The sequence below is a fragment of the Heterocephalus glaber genome, unplaced genomic scaffold, assembly GCF_053883595.1.
Source record: "Heterocephalus glaber isolate CG9 unplaced genomic scaffold, H.glaber_assembly_v1.0 deba00001481, whole genome shotgun sequence".
In the NCBI taxonomy this organism is placed as follows: domain Eukaryota; kingdom Metazoa; phylum Chordata; class Mammalia; order Rodentia; family Bathyergidae; genus Heterocephalus; species Heterocephalus glaber.
The window spans coordinates 17,494,261-17,511,405 of record NW_028258317.1 but is presented as its reverse complement, the minus strand read 5'-3'; the positions used below and the strand labels follow the sequence as shown (position 1 = coordinate 17,511,405).

The 17,145-nt window shown below is 45.6% G+C and overlaps 1 protein-coding gene across 2 annotated transcripts; it reads right to left on the bottom strand.

The window, feature by feature from the left end:
* Vcp (valosin containing protein) lies at positions 1-16,784 on the bottom strand. 2 transcript variants are annotated; one of them, XM_004873918.4, is made up of 17 exons: positions 16,513-16,784; positions 12,772-12,883; positions 12,420-12,592; positions 10,840-10,982; positions 9,983-10,113; positions 9,350-9,481; positions 6,253-6,355; positions 5,509-5,642; positions 5,292-5,427; positions 4,870-4,982; positions 4,109-4,273; positions 3,900-4,022; positions 3,306-3,518; positions 2,804-3,112; positions 2,400-2,555; positions 824-978; positions 1-650 (listed from the first exon to the last, which is right to left on the bottom strand). In XM_004873918.4, the coding sequence occupies exons 1-17, from the start codon at positions 16,527-16,529 to the stop codon at positions 545-547; spliced, it is 2,421 nt and encodes an 806-aa protein (XP_004873975.1). In that variant the 5' UTR covers positions 16,530-16,784; the 3' UTR covers positions 1-544. The 2 variants fall into 2 exon arrangements, with proteins under 2 accessions (XP_004873975.1, XP_087040423.1); XM_087184297.1 differs by lacking the exon at positions 16,513-16,784 and adding an exon at positions 16,406-16,487.
* Positions 16,785-17,145: the final 361 nt, after the last annotated feature.

The window sequence follows — 17,145 nt, the reverse complement described above, 5'->3', positions numbered from 1 at the left end:
TCCATTTTGACCCAACCTTTATTGTCCTTTTACAACATGTCATTTTTTTGGTTTAGAAACTGCTTGTGATTAGTTCTCCAACAATAACTCCAAAGCATGTAAAATAAAATCAATCTACTCTCTATATGAACACCCAGCAACTATGGCCCCTCACCCACCTAACCAGGTTGGCTAGGGGGAGAGGGCTCAGGCAGCATGGAGTGAAGTGCAGATGCTTTACTGCGAGGGGTGGTGGTGGTGCCTTGGTTCACACCCCACACAGCTTCCCTGCACTGTGGCCTAAACTACAACAGAAATGGCACAGGCCCAAGGCCCAATTCCCTGGTAATTCACTCTCTGCCTCCCAAATGAAAATTATTTTTATTTTATCACTTTTGTATATTTAGCAAAAGAAACCCCCATCCAGAGTCTGACTGGTAGCTGAACTGTTCAGACTTAGGAATGAAGCAGGCTGTGGGCGCACGCCTGGTCCCTCCTGGGCAAGCGCCCTCACCCCAGGAACAAGGTCCAGCCAGGCCAGCTTGCTGCACGCTGGTCACATCATTTAGCCATACAGGTCATCATCATTGTCTTCTGTGTACACACTGCCACCTGTGCCACCTCCACTGCCCTGACTGGGGCCAGCTCCACCCTGATTTCCTGAAGGGAATCTGTATACAAGAGCAGAGCAAAGAAGGGGGGGAGGGGAAGAAAGAGTATTAGGATAAGGCCTATGTAAGATTTTTATAACCACCCTCCAGTCTCCTTAGGACTCTCTCATCACTTTTTATGTGCAGACCTCCAAGACAACTTAGGAAATGCCCACTGCCCCCAACCAAGTTACCTGAAGCTGCCAAAGCCTCGACTCTGCTGAAGCGTCTGGGCAAACATTTCATATTTCCGAATGTCATTGTCACTGACAGAACGGCGGGCAAAGCGCATGGCTTCTTCAAAGTGATCTCTGCGAATCTCTGGCACTGGATCATCCTCTTCTACCTCCTATAGTTAGGAAACAGACCACCAGGATTGTTAAGGCTCAGCCTGGACTCTAACCATGGTGTCCTCAACTTCCCATGACTGCAATAGTCTACTGGTCTCCTGACCCTCCAATCCAACCTCAGCAAGTCAATAGGCCAAACTTTCTGGATTACTAGTCTTCTTAAAAATTTAACAATCTGCCAGGTGTGGTGGTACACGCTTGTAACCCCAGCCCTTGGGAGGCTGAGGCAGGAGGATTGCTGCGAGTTTGAGGCCAGCCTGAACTACATAGTGAGACCCTATCTCAAAACAAACTAAATAACTTAATGCATTCAGAAAGACAAAAATGTCGGAACAAAAATCACACTAGTGGTTACCAAAGGCTTAGGAAAAGAAGATGCTGACTGAAGTGGCCAGAGAAAATGGTCAAGATAATAGAAATTTCTACATATAAACTGTTACAGTAGTTAATTCGTATGCATCTGTCAAAAACCACATTGACCAGGGCTGGGGATTTAGCTCAGTGGCACCACACCTGCCTCACAAGCACAAGGTCCTGAGTTCGATCCCTGGTAACCAGAGAGAGGGAAGAAAAAAAAAGCACACTGACCCCTAAAAGAGTATGTATTACTGTATGGTTATTCAATAAATCTAAAATTTAAAAAGAAAATGTCAATGGTGACCACATCTGGTGACCACACCCTACCTAACAGCCTTACTTCCAGTAACATATATACTGTACACTCTTTTATACTCACCCAGGTTTTCCCACTTCTTACAATCCTACTACTAGAACAAATTATTTGGGCTACTTATCCCTTTATTCAAACTCTACTCTCCCTTTATGGCCCAGCTTGAACCCCATCTCTTTCACTGAGAGGCCACCCCAACTCTTGTGACTTATGAGCCTGCTTCCTAGCAATAGTACACCAATAGTTTTAAAGATTTTACTGGGAAAGAAGACTCCCTCCAAGAGGTAAAACAAGCCATTCATTTATTTACTTATTTCTTCATTCACTAAGTCCTAAACATGGAACCAAAACACAGTGGTAAACAAGTGAGGTGGTAAGTCCCAACCTTTGCAGCGCTTACATATACACAAATAAACAAATTTTGGGAGGTCTCTTGACCCCTTCGCCTACTTCCAGGGAATGATATATGGACCCCAGATTTGAAACCCTGTTTTGTTTCCTTATGTACATAATCATACTTTGATTTCCTCAAAGAACTCAATATAGACTGAACACGTAGGCTGCCGATTTCTTCTCAGCCTTATTTCAGACTAAACGGGTGTAGCTCAGTATTGTTTCTCTTTGACAACCTACTCAGTATTTCCTCAGTCATATGATCTAAGAACTTTCTACTCTCAACTCTGGGGCATGGTGGAGTCTATTCTCTGGCTCCCCACAATTAGCACATTTGAGGAAAGCAAGCAGACTCACCATGGCTGATGGATTTGTCTGCCTCTCACGTTCTCGCCTTATCTCACTCTCGATGGATTCACGAATGGCCAACTTACAAGCACGCTGGCATATCTCTGTCAGGTCAGCTCCAGAGAAGCCGTTAGTCATTTTAGCCAGGAACTCCAAATCTACATCCTAAAAAGAAGCAACAGAGCTACCTTTAGTCTTTCCTCCTCTGGGATACACTGATCTTTGGGCAACCCCAACACCAGTTTTCCCCATCTTCTACTATCCATTTTATTCCTGGTTCTAGATTATTCTACCATGCCCAAATCTTCCACCTTCCTGTTAGACCAGCCCTAACCCCAGAAATCCCCAGTAGAATCTAATCTTTTTAGAAACCAAAAGGCACTCCACGCTGTCCTTGTTAACACTGCACCTGCCTTGGCAACTGGGGACTTGCGCAGGTTCGCCTTGAGGATGGCAACACGGGATTTCTCATCAGGAAGTGGGATGTAGATGAGCTGATCAAGGCGGCCAGGTCTTAGGATGGCAGGATCAATGATGTCAGGCCGGTTGGTAGCGCCAATGATGAACACATTCTTTTTTGTGGACATGCCATCCATTTCAGTCAGGATCTGGTTGATAACTCGGTCAGCAGCCCCACCACCATCTCCAATGTTACCACCACGGGCCTTGGCAATTGAATCCAGCTCATCAAAGAAGAGCACACATGGGGCAGCTTGGCGGGCCTGTGGGAGGGACAGATTAACTCAAACACTAACATAACTGGGTCTCTCAGACCTCAGAAGGAAAACGAAGTACCCCTAAATGATTTAGCTGAGCTGCCAACAATAAGAGGGTTTTGAATTTCCTAAAGAAACAGCCTCTACCCTACCTTGCCCACAAGCAAGTGAATAGATAATCTAGCCTCGTGTAGCTCACCTTGTCAAAGATTTCCCTGACATTGGCCTCAGACTCCCCAAACCACATAGTAAGCAGCTCCGGACCCTTGATGGAAATGAAGTTGGCCTGACATTCATTAGCAATAGCTTTAGCCAGCAAGGTTTTCCCACAACCAGGAGGTCCATAAAACAGAACTCCCTTGGATGGTGTCATGCCAAACTTGAGGAATTTGTCTGGATGCTCCACAGGGTACTAGAAGGAAAAGGAAAGAAGAGTCAAGGCTAGTTCCATATTTTTTAAAATTTATTTATTTATTTATCTATCTATCTATCTATCTATCTATCTATTTTGGTATCGGGGCTCGAACTCGGGTCCTTGCACTTGCGCAGCAGGCGGTGAAACCACTGAGCTAAATCCCCGGCCCTAGTTCCGTATTTTAAAGGAAACCTGACAACAAACAGAAGCACCCCCTCCACCAAGTTCTCTTGGAATACTTTTAATGTCTCTAACTGGAGAATAGCAGGCTTCTAAGCTGTGCTCTCATAACTCTTGTAGTGAATGTGCTGATACCCTGAGACCACCCAGGTCAATTATACTGAGGCTGTGGCTCATCCTTATACCAAGTTATCCTACCTGGACTAGCTCCTGAAGCTCACGTTTGACATCCTCCAGGCCCCCAATGTCTTCCCAGGTTACTTGTGGCACTTCTACCACAGTTTCCCGCAGTGCTGATGGGTTGCTCTGGCTCAAGGCCCACTAAAAAGATCGGAAAAACTGATGAGATGTACATGGGAGGGGGACAAAACATATGTTTGTGTACTTGGCACAGGGTTGGTCCTTACCCGGAAGTCATCCATAGTAACTGCCAGAGAGTTCATGACCTCAGCATCAATGGTCTCATCCTCTAGGTCAATAAGATCCATCTTCTTTCGGATGGCCTGTAGAGCAGCCTCTGAACAAAGGGCTGCTAAGTCAGCACCCACATGCCCATGAGTTTCATTGGCTACCTGCAAAGAGAAAATCTATTACAACCCTATTTCTAAGACCAACTAAGCTCAGTGTAGTGGTGCCTAACAACAATCCCAACACTCTGGAAGGCTGAGGCAGAACTATTACTTTGACTTCAATCTGGGCAATTTAATGAGACCCTGTCTCAAAAAATTTTTAAAAAGGGACTAAGGATGTATCTTAGTGTGATGGCAATGGGTTCAATCCTCAGTACTGTAATACAAAAACAACAAAAAGGCCCAGTTACCCTAGAAAGCTCAGAGACAATAGAATTATGACCCCCTTCTCCTGAATCCTATCTCTGGGTCCTCCCATTTCTTTGGACACAGTGAATAGTACACCCTTCACTGGATGAGATTTAAGTACTCAAATATGGACTTGGGGCCAAGAAATAAAGCTGCCCAAACAATTTCGGTTTACTCTACTGTATTCGACTGAGACACATGCCAATTTCCTAAATTCAGCTTCAAATCACTTCCTTCTCCCAGCTCTGGTATCAAAACCAATCTATTTTAAAAAGTCGCTGGCCAGTTCTCTCCAACTTCCTATACAGAGAGCTTTCCTCACTCCTGGTCAATTTTCATCACCACTCCACCTGTTCCAGGTCCACATCATCTGCCAGCTTCATGTTCTTAGTATGGATTTGGAGAATTTCCAACCGTCCTGTAGCATCAGGGATTCCAATATCTACCTCCCTGTCAAAGCGACCTGTGAGACAGTGCATAAACATTGTCAGGGCTTGTTTCTGGTCCAAAGGGAAGAAAAGATAGGCCTAATGTGATCATCCCACCCCAGAACTCTCCTAGTCTAGCATTTAAAATCCTGTGGCTCAGGAAACATGATCTCAGGCAAACCAGGATGACTAGTCACTCTAGAGAATATAGGTGAAGTGAAAATGACCCCTTGGCCCTATCGCAAAGAGCTTTAAGAAATCAAGATTAGGTGAATTAGATGTAAGATCAATGCAACGAAACCCTATATGCAGGAACAGGGTTGAAAGAAATCTGAGGTCCTTACCAAATCGTCGTAAGGCTGGGTCAATGCTGTTGGGTCTGTTGGTTGCAGCCATCACTATTACATGTGCTCTCTGCTTTAGGCCATCCATGAGTGTCAACAATTGTGATACAATACGCCGCTCCACCTCTCCATGAGTCTGTCAGGACAAGATGTCTGGTAAGAAATGAAGTTAGGACCTTTCAACCTTCCCCCAGTATCCCCTCAGGTAAATTCCTACTTTCTCTCTTTTGGGAGCAATGGCATCCAGCTCATCAATGAAGATGATAGCAGGTGCATTCTTTTCAGCCTCTTCAAAGGCTTTACGAAGGTTGCTCTCGGACTCACCAGCCAACTTGCTCATGATCTCAGGGCCTAAAAGGATACAGAAAGGAAACAATGACAAAACTATACTCTTTCCCAATCCCAAAAGAATAAATCATCTTGTTTGCCTAGCCCAGAGATAGGACTGGGTAAGATAACCTCTGCCTGTCTTTTCACAGCCTCTACTAGCCATAATCCTAGGATAGCCAATAGGCCAGGCTGGAAAGAAGCCAAAGGACTCAGTGTACTTTTCTCATAGCAAAGCTGAAAATGTGAAGACAGCAGGTGCTCTGTGACCTCTGGTCGAAGTAGAAGGCAGCATACCAGTTGGACCTCTACCAGCTAAATATTATTCTCAGAGAGTCAAGTGTTCTCAGCCCATCTTCCTTCCTTTAAACCCTTTCTAATAATTAGGTATGTACCTTTTCTGATTTCAATTTGTTCCCCCTAAATGCCTCTAGTCTATCCATAATCTTTCTCAAGGCAGAAAGGACATGGAGTATCATTGTAAAATATCTTTCCCTTGTTGCTTATCTGTCTGTAATGTACCCAACAGAAGATGCTAAAGTATGTTCAAGGGCATGGTGCAAATGGATGTGCCTGTGAGCTGCCCAGCTCAGAGTTAAGTCTACCCAGTCACAAGATGAACCAAGTCTCTTACCATTGATCAAGAAGAAGAATGCTCCAGTCTCATTTGCCACAGCTCGGGCAATTAGGGTCTTCCCTGTTCCAGGAGGCCCATAGAGCAGGATTCCTCGAGGAGGCTGATGACCAATAGAGTATGATCAGGTTCAGATTCTCATTTTTTCCCAACTTCACCCATTCTAAAATAGCTTGACTAGTAACAGAGTAGTGTAGTGAGAACATGCTGGGCTAATAAAATAGCTTAACTAGAGCTCTAGAGGGCAAGAATCAAGATACAACCCTGACACAATTAAAAATTAGTCCATAGGGCCAGGGATTTAGCTCAGTGGTTCCAGTGCCTGCCTTGCAAGTGCAAGGTCCCGAGTTCAATCCCCAGAACCAAAAACAAACAAACAAAATAAAAACAAAAATAAAAACTAGCCCATAGCTGGGCATGCTGGCACATGCCAGAATCTTAGCACTCAGGAAGCTAGGCGGGAGAATAAGTTCAAGGCCAGCCTGAGCTGGCCTATACAGCAAGAGCTATGAGCTGGGCTACACAGCAAGACCCTATCTAAAAAAAACCAAAACCAAACAAAACAAAAGAACAAGCCCTTGAAGCTGGGCATGACGGACCACATCTGTTATCCCAGTACTCTGGAAGGATGAGGCTTAAAGAGACAGTGTTTCAAGATAAAAAGTAATAAAAGGCTAGGAATATAGCTCAGTGTGAAGGCCTTGGGTTCAATTCCCAGTATTACCAATCTCTCCCTGCTCCAAAAAGAAAACAAATGAGCCTTGAACCAGGCATAGAGGCTAATGCCCATAAATCCCAGCACAAGGGAGGAAGGCTGAGGCTAGAGGATGGTTGTAAGGCCAGCCTGGACTTCTCAGCAAGACCTTATCATGAAAAGAAAAAAAAAAGCCCTTGGTAGTAAATGCTAATTAGATAGTTTACTTCAGACTATAGTCACTCTTGTAACTAACACATATAATTCCAGCACCTGGGAGTCTGAGGCAGGAGAATCGTGAGTTCGAGGCCAGCATGAGCAAACATAGTGAATTCAAGGCTAGAATGAACTACATAACAGTATGCTGTCTCAAAACAAACAGAAACTGCTAGAAACTTGGCAACAATTATCATAAAAAAAAAAACTACCCAAGCAGGACATGGTGGTGCACACCTGTAATCCCAGCAATGGGGAGACTGAGGAGTTCAAGGCCGGCCTGGGCTACAGTGAGACTGTCTCAAAAAACCAAAAAAGTACCCCAAGAAAATGCAGAATCAGGGAGTTTCAAGATTCTGGGAACAGGGCAAAAGCAAGAAGCCATTATGCTAAGAGCATAGTATATAATGACTATATTCATGAGGTTGGTATGTGTAAATAACACATCCTAATTCTTTCCAAGGGCTCAATTTCTATATGGAGCAAGGATCAAATACTAGCTAAACCATTTAAGAAAGCAGGGTCAGCCAGGCTTGGTGGTACACACCTGTAATCCCAGCATCTGAGAGGCTGAGGCAGGAGGATTGCCATGTTGGAGCCCAGCCTGGGCAACTTAGCAACTTAGAGTGACCCTGTCTCAAAAAGATAGTAAGAGGTAGTGATACAGCTCAGGGGTACAGCACCCCTGAGTTTGATCCCAGTACCACACACACACAAAAAAGATCTACTTTCTTCATTACCAGAGGCTCACCCACTCCAATAATCACAACATCTCAGGATTACCACGTTGGAATGCTTTTCCTTATGCTCAATCACAAGTTTTCCTCTTTAAAGCTGTCTTTTCTGCCGGGGATTTAGCTCAGTGGTTCCACTGCCTGTCTCACAAGCGCAAGGACCCGAGTTTGGATCCCCGGTACCAGACACAGACACAGACACACACAGCTGCCTTTTCTGTGGTCTCATTAACAGGCAGGATATTGAAACTGTCCACATAGAAGAAGAAATTACTTGTATAATGCTTACTAGGCAAAGTAGTAATTTCATCTTCAATGTGTCCCATGATATAGAAAAAGTCACAAAGCTACACTCTAGAATAGTAATTCTTAAATATTTTGGACTCAAGACCCTTACGTCTGCCTCACAAGGGCAAGGTCCTGAGTTCAATCCCTGGTACCGAAAGAAAAAAAAACACCAAAATCAAGACCCTTAGTATCCACAAATTTCCTTAACGTCTACCTCTACTACCTCTATTGGATAATGCTCTTGAAAAATGGGCAAACTATAACACCTTTTTTTTTTTTGAGACAGGGTCTTGCTATGCAGTTCAGGCCAGCCTCAAACTCTCAGCAATCCTCCTGCCTCAGTCTCCCAAGTGCTGGGAGTGTGTACAGGTGTGTAGCACCACGCCCACCCAGCTTGACACTTTCTTAAACAAGATCTATGAAATAAAAGTTGTCTTTATATTTTTATTATTTATGTTCTGAGACAGAGTTTCTACATTGCTCAGGCTAGCCTTGAGTTTGTGGCCACAAGCAGTCCCCCCACCCTCCCCTCTGAAATAGCCAGAACTAAACACAGGTGTGCTCCACTATGCCCTGCTGTGTCTTGTGTGCCCCTCCTTCTCTCCCCCAGTACCAGAGATTGAACCAAGGGCCTCATACAAGCTAGGCAAGCACTGGAACACTGAGCTACATCCCTAGCCTGTTTGATATGGGGGGGGAGGGGGTTGAAAGAGGGTCTCCCTATGGAGTTCAGACTAGCCTTGAACTCACTATGTAGCTGAGGTTGGCAGCGATCCTCCTGCCTCCTGCCTCCGCCTCCCAAGTGCTGGGATTATAGGTGTGTACCACCACAAGGTCTCACTATATTGCCCCGGCTAGTCTCAAACTTCCAATCCTCTTCCTGTCTCAGCCTCCTAAATAGCTGGGATTATATGTGTCACCACACCTGATATATACATACATACATACATATATATGTAATACATATATGATATACAAAAGAACACTTAATTAAGCTGTCGACCATTGAACATTAGTAGCTCTAATAAATTTAGTCTTCTTATAACCCCAAATATTCTATTGCCCCACTAACCCAAGGTATACATGAAAACAGTCCCACGATTAGACACTGTATAATCATTAATCATCACCCTTGACTCATTCCCACAGAGCCCAGGATGCTCACCTTCACACCAATTGCCTTGAAGAGTGCAGGATGTCTCAGGGGCAGCTCCACCATTTCCTTTATCTGAGCTAGCTGCTTCCTGCAGCCTCCAATGTCATCATAGCCTACTTCATTCAATGACTCTTCCTCATCCTGGATATGGAAGAGACAAAGAAAGGAAAACGCATAAATACTCTTATCAGCAGAGCTGAATTTCACAAATCACTATCTGCTATGAAAACTCTGCTGTATGAGTTGGGAAGGTGCTCTTCGTAAGGGACCCTGCCTCAAAGAACCACCATAAAAATCCCAAGGCAAAGAATTCTAGCACAACACCTGGCTCTCACATAACCCTTAGCTTTATTGGAAAGGGCTCCCTAAAACCAAACACCTGAAACTGGGAATAGGGAGAGGCCTGGATGACATCATCAGCTGTACTTCAAAAATTATCTCAATCACTTGTACCTTTCATATTCAATCTAAAATTCTTGATATTAGGTTATTCCAAGAAACACCTAGGCCCAGAATGAATAGCTGAGAGGCTTCCCATTTCTCAGCTTAGTTAGAAAGAGTACTCAGCCTTACTTAGTTAACACATGACTGCCACAATAAGCAACAATAAAATAAGGTACTGGGATCAGGGAGTAAACTCACCTCTCGTTTGATAGGCTCCCCTTCACAGTGGATCACTGTGTCTGGAGCAACTATACAATAAGGGCTGGGATCTGTCTCCACTACTTTGAACTCCACAGCACGCATCCCACCCCGGACAAGGAAAATGTCTCCTATGAGAGCAAGAGAGTGCGTTAGAAGTGTCAACTATAAGACCAAGTGAGAATTCCTCAAGAGACCTTAGCACTGGATATCATCCTACCCAGTCTTACCCTGCACTGTCTTAGCACCACTTAAGAGTAAAAAGTTACTCTGTAAAGCATCCCTCTGCCACTCAAAAGTGCAGTGAATAGTATCTGATGTGCCAGAAACCCATCAACTTTTAACTTCTGGAACATAGGTAGTATAAGTTTTCATTACAACCACCCATGGTAGAGCTGTGAACTTTGAATTATGACACAGCCAAAATGGACTACCTTCTCCATCAGGAACACAATAAGACAGCTCATTCTCCTAGAGCAGAGAGGGAAAGACACATGACCATGTGGTAGGATACACCTGTGCACATATACATGAAAATGAGATCAGCCAGGCACAGTAGTACATGCCTATAATCCCAGCACTTTGGGAAGCTGAGGCACGAGAATCTCAAGTCTGAGATTGTCTCTGCCTAGGTAACTTAGGAAGACCTCTCTCAAAAAAAATGAGCTGGGCATGTAGCTCAGTGTGAAGGCCCTGGCTTCAACTCCCAGAAGAGAGGGGGAGATGGGGCGAGGGGGAGAGGGAGAGACTCAGAGACACACACAAAGACAGACAGAGATGAAAATGTCCCAAGGTTTACTCCTACGTATTCCTCCAAACAACCATCCTTAAGTTCAGTTTCTAGAATTATCTCTCACCTTTTCGGATGGGTCGATAAGCTTCCAGGAAGTATGGCTTAAGGTATACCTCAAAGAGATTGCCAGTGATGCCTTCTACTGTATCATCGATGGGTAGCACATGGATACGTTTGCCGTACTTCACATCAGGGCATGGCTGGATGCTGAGGATGACAAGCAGACTCCACATTACCAACCATACTGCAGCCCCAAGCATTGGGTGTCCAAAAGGGCCTGGCACAGAGAGCTGATGGTGAGCACAAGAGAAAATGCAGGGATGGCTTTAGGTGAAGAGAGGAAGGAGATCAAGAATGGGAGGGCAAAGGAACAGCCAAGAAGAACTAAGATCACATCCAGGGTAGGGTAGCAGGAGAAGCTACTAGAAGATACTATAGGGCAGCACATTCCTAATTAGTGAGCCAAAATTAAGAACATATGAAAGCCTCACAGCTGGGCATGGTGGTGCACACCTAAGATCCCAGCACTGAGGGAGGCTGAAGCAGGAGGATTGCAACTTCAAGCCCATCCTGGGCAACTCAGCAAGATCCTGTCTTGAAATAAAAAGGGCCAAGGAGGTAGGTAGCTCAATAGAAAGACCCCACAAAGAAAACGTGCACAGCCCTACCACTAGGGTCTTCAATGAGCAATACTCAAGGATGAACCCTTCAAGCTAGTATTATGACCTAATATCACAAGTAGAAGCCTTGGTCTGACAAGTGTGTTAGGTCAGAGAAATATAAAAAAATAAAATAATCTCAGCCACATGGTCAGAACACCTTCAGAAAGTGACTAAGCACTCTCAGGAATAAAGAACATGAACCTTAAGACCCCATGAAAAAGAACCAGAAGCCGAGATGATCCTGGCCAGGTGACTGGTGGTTGGGGAAGCCTCTTGCCTACAGTTATTTGGGAACAAGCAAAATCATTTACACTGGAACTAATCTGGGTCTGTTTCTAACCATGCCCCTCTCCTACATTCACTTAGCTCCTTAAAAGAACTGTTAGAAGCCTACTACTATTCATACACTCTTTACTTCTTTCCACACCCATCATAACCCATTAATTGGACACAGTATAGAGCAGTGACTGCAAACCTTTTAGAGTTTTCAAGGATGATAAATCAGCCACTGGGCATGCCTGCCATAGGTTCACCACCACTGCTACAGAGGGACTAGTAAAGACATTATTTGGCAGATACACCTCAAATGGCAATCATAAAGCTGAGTCTAGGGCAGTGATGGCAAATCTTTTAGAGCTTTCACTAACAGTCAGCGGCAGCACACATGTTATATATTCACCACCACTGGTCTAGTGTTTGATGGATTATACCTCTGGTAGGAAAAAATAAAGGTACCAGGAAAGTCCAAAAATCTCAACTTGTCAAAAGGGCCGTGCAGAGATGGATTTTGAAGACCAGAAAGCAGAACCAAAAGCTAAAGTGAACCCTGAAACATGAGTCTTCCTTCTCACAACTTCTTGTATCAACAGCTGCCAAAAACATAATCCTGGTAATCCTGGCTATAAGGCAGGGACATATAACCTATAGCACAGGCTATCTCTGACCTCCCAACCCTGAGAGGCCAAGAACCCCACACACACACCTGATGACATCCCCTAGGCGCACTCGAAGGTTATTCCGAACAACTCTATTCATTCGAATCTTCTCATCAGAACATGTGTCATCAGAAAGCACAATGCACACAGCTTCCCGCCTCTTCTTTCCTTTCAGCAACACTGTGTCACCTCGGAATAACTGCAGCTCATCCATCTTGGGCTAAGGAAAGAAGGTTAAATCCTTTGGGTCACTGGGGAAAGGGGGTAAGCAACAGCCCTGAGGTTGGGATCCCCAGTAAATCCCACTCTATCTGTGATCACTGCAAGAAAAATGAGAAAAGAAACCCAGGGAAATTCCTTAAGTCAATGCAGTAAGACTGGACTGTGGTCCCAGCTTACCTGGGACAAGGACACCACACTGTTGTCCTCATTGATGGCTTCATCAACAATTAACCGATTAGGACGGTTCTTCTGCTTGAGAATGGCTGTTGATAAGTCATCACCTTTTGAACTAGGAGGAGGAAATGGAGTCAGTCCCAGTACAGCCCCAGGGACCATATCAGTCTCTAAAACTCACACTTAGGAAAGATAACATGGGTAGATAAGGGTATTCCTTTTTTATTTTTTTGAGACAGGGTTTTGCTATGTAGTTCAGGTTGACCTTGAACTCACTATGTAACCCAGGCTGCCTCCTGCCTCAGTCTCCCTGAGCGCTAGGATCACAGGCATGCACCACCACATCTGGCCATAAAGCTATTCTTACACTAAAGACCAAGGTCACAAAGAACAATTTTCAGCTACATTCCATTCCCCGCTCTGGGAGTTCTTAGCATTTTGAACACTGCTATCCTAGCTATTAGGCCCCAACTGATCCTGCCTCAGGGTCAAGAAACTATGGCCTAGGAATCAAAGAAGACATGATACAAGTGGTTGCCGAATAACAGAGATGAAAGATGCCTTAGACTGTAGAGAACAACAGTTAGAAACAGGACAGTGGTGCCGCTGCCTGCCTCGCAAGTGCAAGGTCCTAAGTTAGATCCCTGGTACCAAAAAAAAAAAGTAACCCTTGAAAACATAATCTCTGCTAAAAAGAAAAAAAACAAAACTTACAAACAAGAGCTCTACAGTCAGACCTATTAGTTTGAATCCCAACCCTGCCAATGCTTAATTAAATGTAATCTTAGGCAAGTTAGTTCAACTCTGGACTTTGATGTCTTCATCTGCAAAATGGGAGATTATGGAAGTTCCTAGCTCAGAGGTTTACTATTTTAAGTGAATGAAAGTAAATGCTCAACACAACACCTGGCCTGCGGTACTAACAGTCATCATGACTGGCGCTTTTTTGGTTGCTAACCTTCCAAGGGAATGAAATGAGCCAAATAACTTCTCTTAGGGTTCAAAGAGGCCCCAAGTCCCACCAAACAATCCTGGAGACAATAAAGCAGAATTATTAGCACTACCTTCCTCAAAGATAAACCTATTGAATGCCAGAGTATTTCCTGGTACAAGAATGCTAGACACAAACCATCATATACAGAAATAAACACTAACAGCTTAAGCTCAAAATGAGCTTTACAGTAATTACTACAGAGGCACATAGTTCCATGGAGTTCATTCAAAAAGTCAAAACCAGGGGCCAGGGATTTAGCTCAGCGGTTCCACTGCCTGCCTTGCATGCTCAAGGTCTCAAGTTCGATCCCTGGTACCAAAAAAAAAAAAAAAAAGTCAAAACCAAGAAATACTGAGACATGGTGCAAATTCACATCCTTCTCACCCAAATCAAGGTTGCCTGAATCTAAACTCAGTTTCCATCATTTTCTAGAAGCTAGGATCATTTATTGAATAGTGACACTAATTTCTTAACTAGCTCATCTCCACGCACTTACTCAGAGGACTCTCCCTTTGAAGAGTTACTGCTTCTAGTAGGCTCATGAAAATCAGTATTAACCAAAATAGGGAGGCTAAACAATGGAGGAAACAGAGGCGGGGGGAGTATCTACTCTGCACCTGGTGCTGTTCAAGGAGCTGGGAATACAGTTTCAAATCAAGACAAAATAGTTCTGGGTGGGGCGGTGCATGCCTGTAATCCCAGCACTTGGGAGGCTGAGGCATGAGGATTTCTGTGAGTTCGAGCCCAGCCTGAATTACAGAGCAAGACCCTGTCTCAAAAACCCTAAAGAAAACAGAATAGTATTGCCATTGGAAATATCACAATTTTCAAGAAAGACAAAAGATGCCTGTGCTCTAGAATGTCAAACAAATCCCATTCATTTAACAAAGTGCTAAGCTTTCTGCTAAAGCTCTCTTACACGAGATGTATCTTTAACCACTTTTAATTTCCAAGAGTAGTTTCCTCAGCTGTAACTTGCTTCCCTATCCCAGAAGTGTGCAACTCTGGGTACAGTGCTGCAGAGTAAGTACTCTTTCGAAAGCTTATCAACACTCAAGCGCAATCAACGTGACAGCTAAGGGTAACACAGAAACCCATCAGTTCTCCTCTTTAACCCCAAACAAATACCTTCCCCCAAAGGTTGCCCATCTTCTTTTTCGATTTATAGGATCGGAGCTTAAGGAAAAAACTGCCACATGTTTCAAGTCTTCACAGGCTGTATTTGAACCTCAGAACTGCACTCCAGGAAAACCTTCAACTTGTCTACTATTCCTGACTGGCTCTAAGATGGCCTTCATTTAAGGTAAAGAACTCTAATTTCCCACCTATCCAAGAGATCAGAGGTGGTAATTTATTTCCAAGAGTGAATTCAACCTGACCATAGGTCAACAGCAGTTTTCAATGTTCTTTGGGGACATCCTCTATTGTCTTCAGCATGACTCAGGCCCTTTCCATAATCCCAAGAGGCCCCAGGGACTTGGAAGAGGTTTAGGTAGGACTCATCAAGATGACCTAGAGGTCACAAACTACCCTTGATACTGGGTTCCAAAAATTTTAGACTTACTTTTAGTTTTGAAAGCAAAAGACAGACTGGATGTAACTTAGATTATTTTTGGTACTAATAAGTAGTCCTTTTAATTTAGCAACTGAGTAATACTTCACCCCAACTCAGAAACTTTCGAAAAAGGAACACATCTCAAATTAATCTCTTCAAAGCAGCAAAGTAATTTACATAGAAGAGTTTCTGTGGGCTGGCTACATTGTCTTGTTTTCATTTTCTTTTTTTAGCATCTAAAGCTCTAGATTTTAAACTGAATGGGCTGAAGTGGGAAGGTTTTATCTGAAGCTCTCCTGAGATAAAGATGGGGCCAGAAATCCCCAAGGAAACAGACAATTCCCCGTCGTAACTGTCTGGAGAAAGGGGCGGGGGGGGGGGGTGCAGGGCAACGGTAACCCTAACCTGGAATTCACAAAAGCTGAAATATAGAAATACCTCCAAAATATAAACTTGACACCCTAACTTGGGCAGGATCTAAAATTGGAGAGGAAAAATTCCTTTCTCCCATCCCCATAAGGTAAGAAAAACTGACTAGAGTTTTCGAGTATTTTCAGCAGACCTAAAGAAGGAAAAAGCCAAAGGCAGGGCTCATCCTCTCCCTGATGCCCCTGACTAGCAGCAGGGCACAGAGGAGGTCACTCGGGCCAGGCTCCACAAGGCGGGTGTGAACTCCCGCAGCTCGCCGCACCTCCCTCGCCCCGGCCCCGCCTCACTCTCAGGGCTCGGGAGCCCTTCACGTGGCTCAAAGTCCACGCCCACCGGGCCCAGTGGGGCCTCGGGCTCGTAGGGCCTGCTCTCGTCGGGGACCTAGGGCCTTCCAGAGGAAAGAGGAGGAGCGCGGATGGGCGCCCCGAGTCCCCGAAGGGCCCCACCGGCTATGTGGGCCCAAAAACCTTGATAGGCCAGGACTACCGTTCCGACGTTGCCAATCAGGCTGGCCGGGGCCTGCATGACACAGCACGATCTCACCCGGACGCCGACCCGGGACCAAAGCGAGCCCAGCCTAGGGGGCGCGCGGGGGCGCATACCGGGCTGTGACCCCCTCACTCGTCTCCTCTCCTTCCCTCTCTCTCTATCCCCCTCACCAGCTCTCAGACGCGCCCCCCGCCAGGCCCGGCCGGGCCTAACCAGCTCGACAGGGCCCGCAGCGCGCGCCCCCGCAGCGTGCAGGCAGGCGCGCGCACACACTTACTCGGCTCCAGAGGCCATGGCGCGCGCCTCTCCCAGTGGGTGGCTGTGGCTGCCCACGGATAACGGCAACGAGTGGCAGGCGGCCGACTGGGCCGGGGCTCAGTTTTCCCAGGCGAGGGGCGAGGAGCAGCAACAAACCCGCAGACGGCTTCCCTCTGGCTTCCTCCCAGTTGCACCGGGACGGCGGGCGGGTGGGAGACGCTAGCTCCTGATCCGCGAGGGGGAGGCAACAGCGAAGACTCAAACGACGGCAGCAAACGCTTCGCTGAGACTGAGCCGAGAAGAGCCGAATCATCGGAAGGAAAGCGGCCCTTACCTCAGCCAATCAGCGCCTGCCCTAGGGACTCGCGCCCGCCTCTCTGTGCCTCTCCCCAGCAACTCGCGCACCACAGCCAATCAGAAAATTCGTTTATAGCTCGGCTCCCGCCTCAGGGATGCAACACGCCCAGTAACGCCACGTCAATTGGCCGCAAAGCAACGCTTCCTCGACGGATTTGGGTTTTTGACCAATCAACAAAAAGGATAGGTCCAGATCGACTGGTAAAAGGAGGACCTTTACTTGGAGGCGGACTTCCCCACTTGGCTCCAGTTTATTGGTTTAAGCGTATCCTATTGGAAGGATCTGGCACAATAG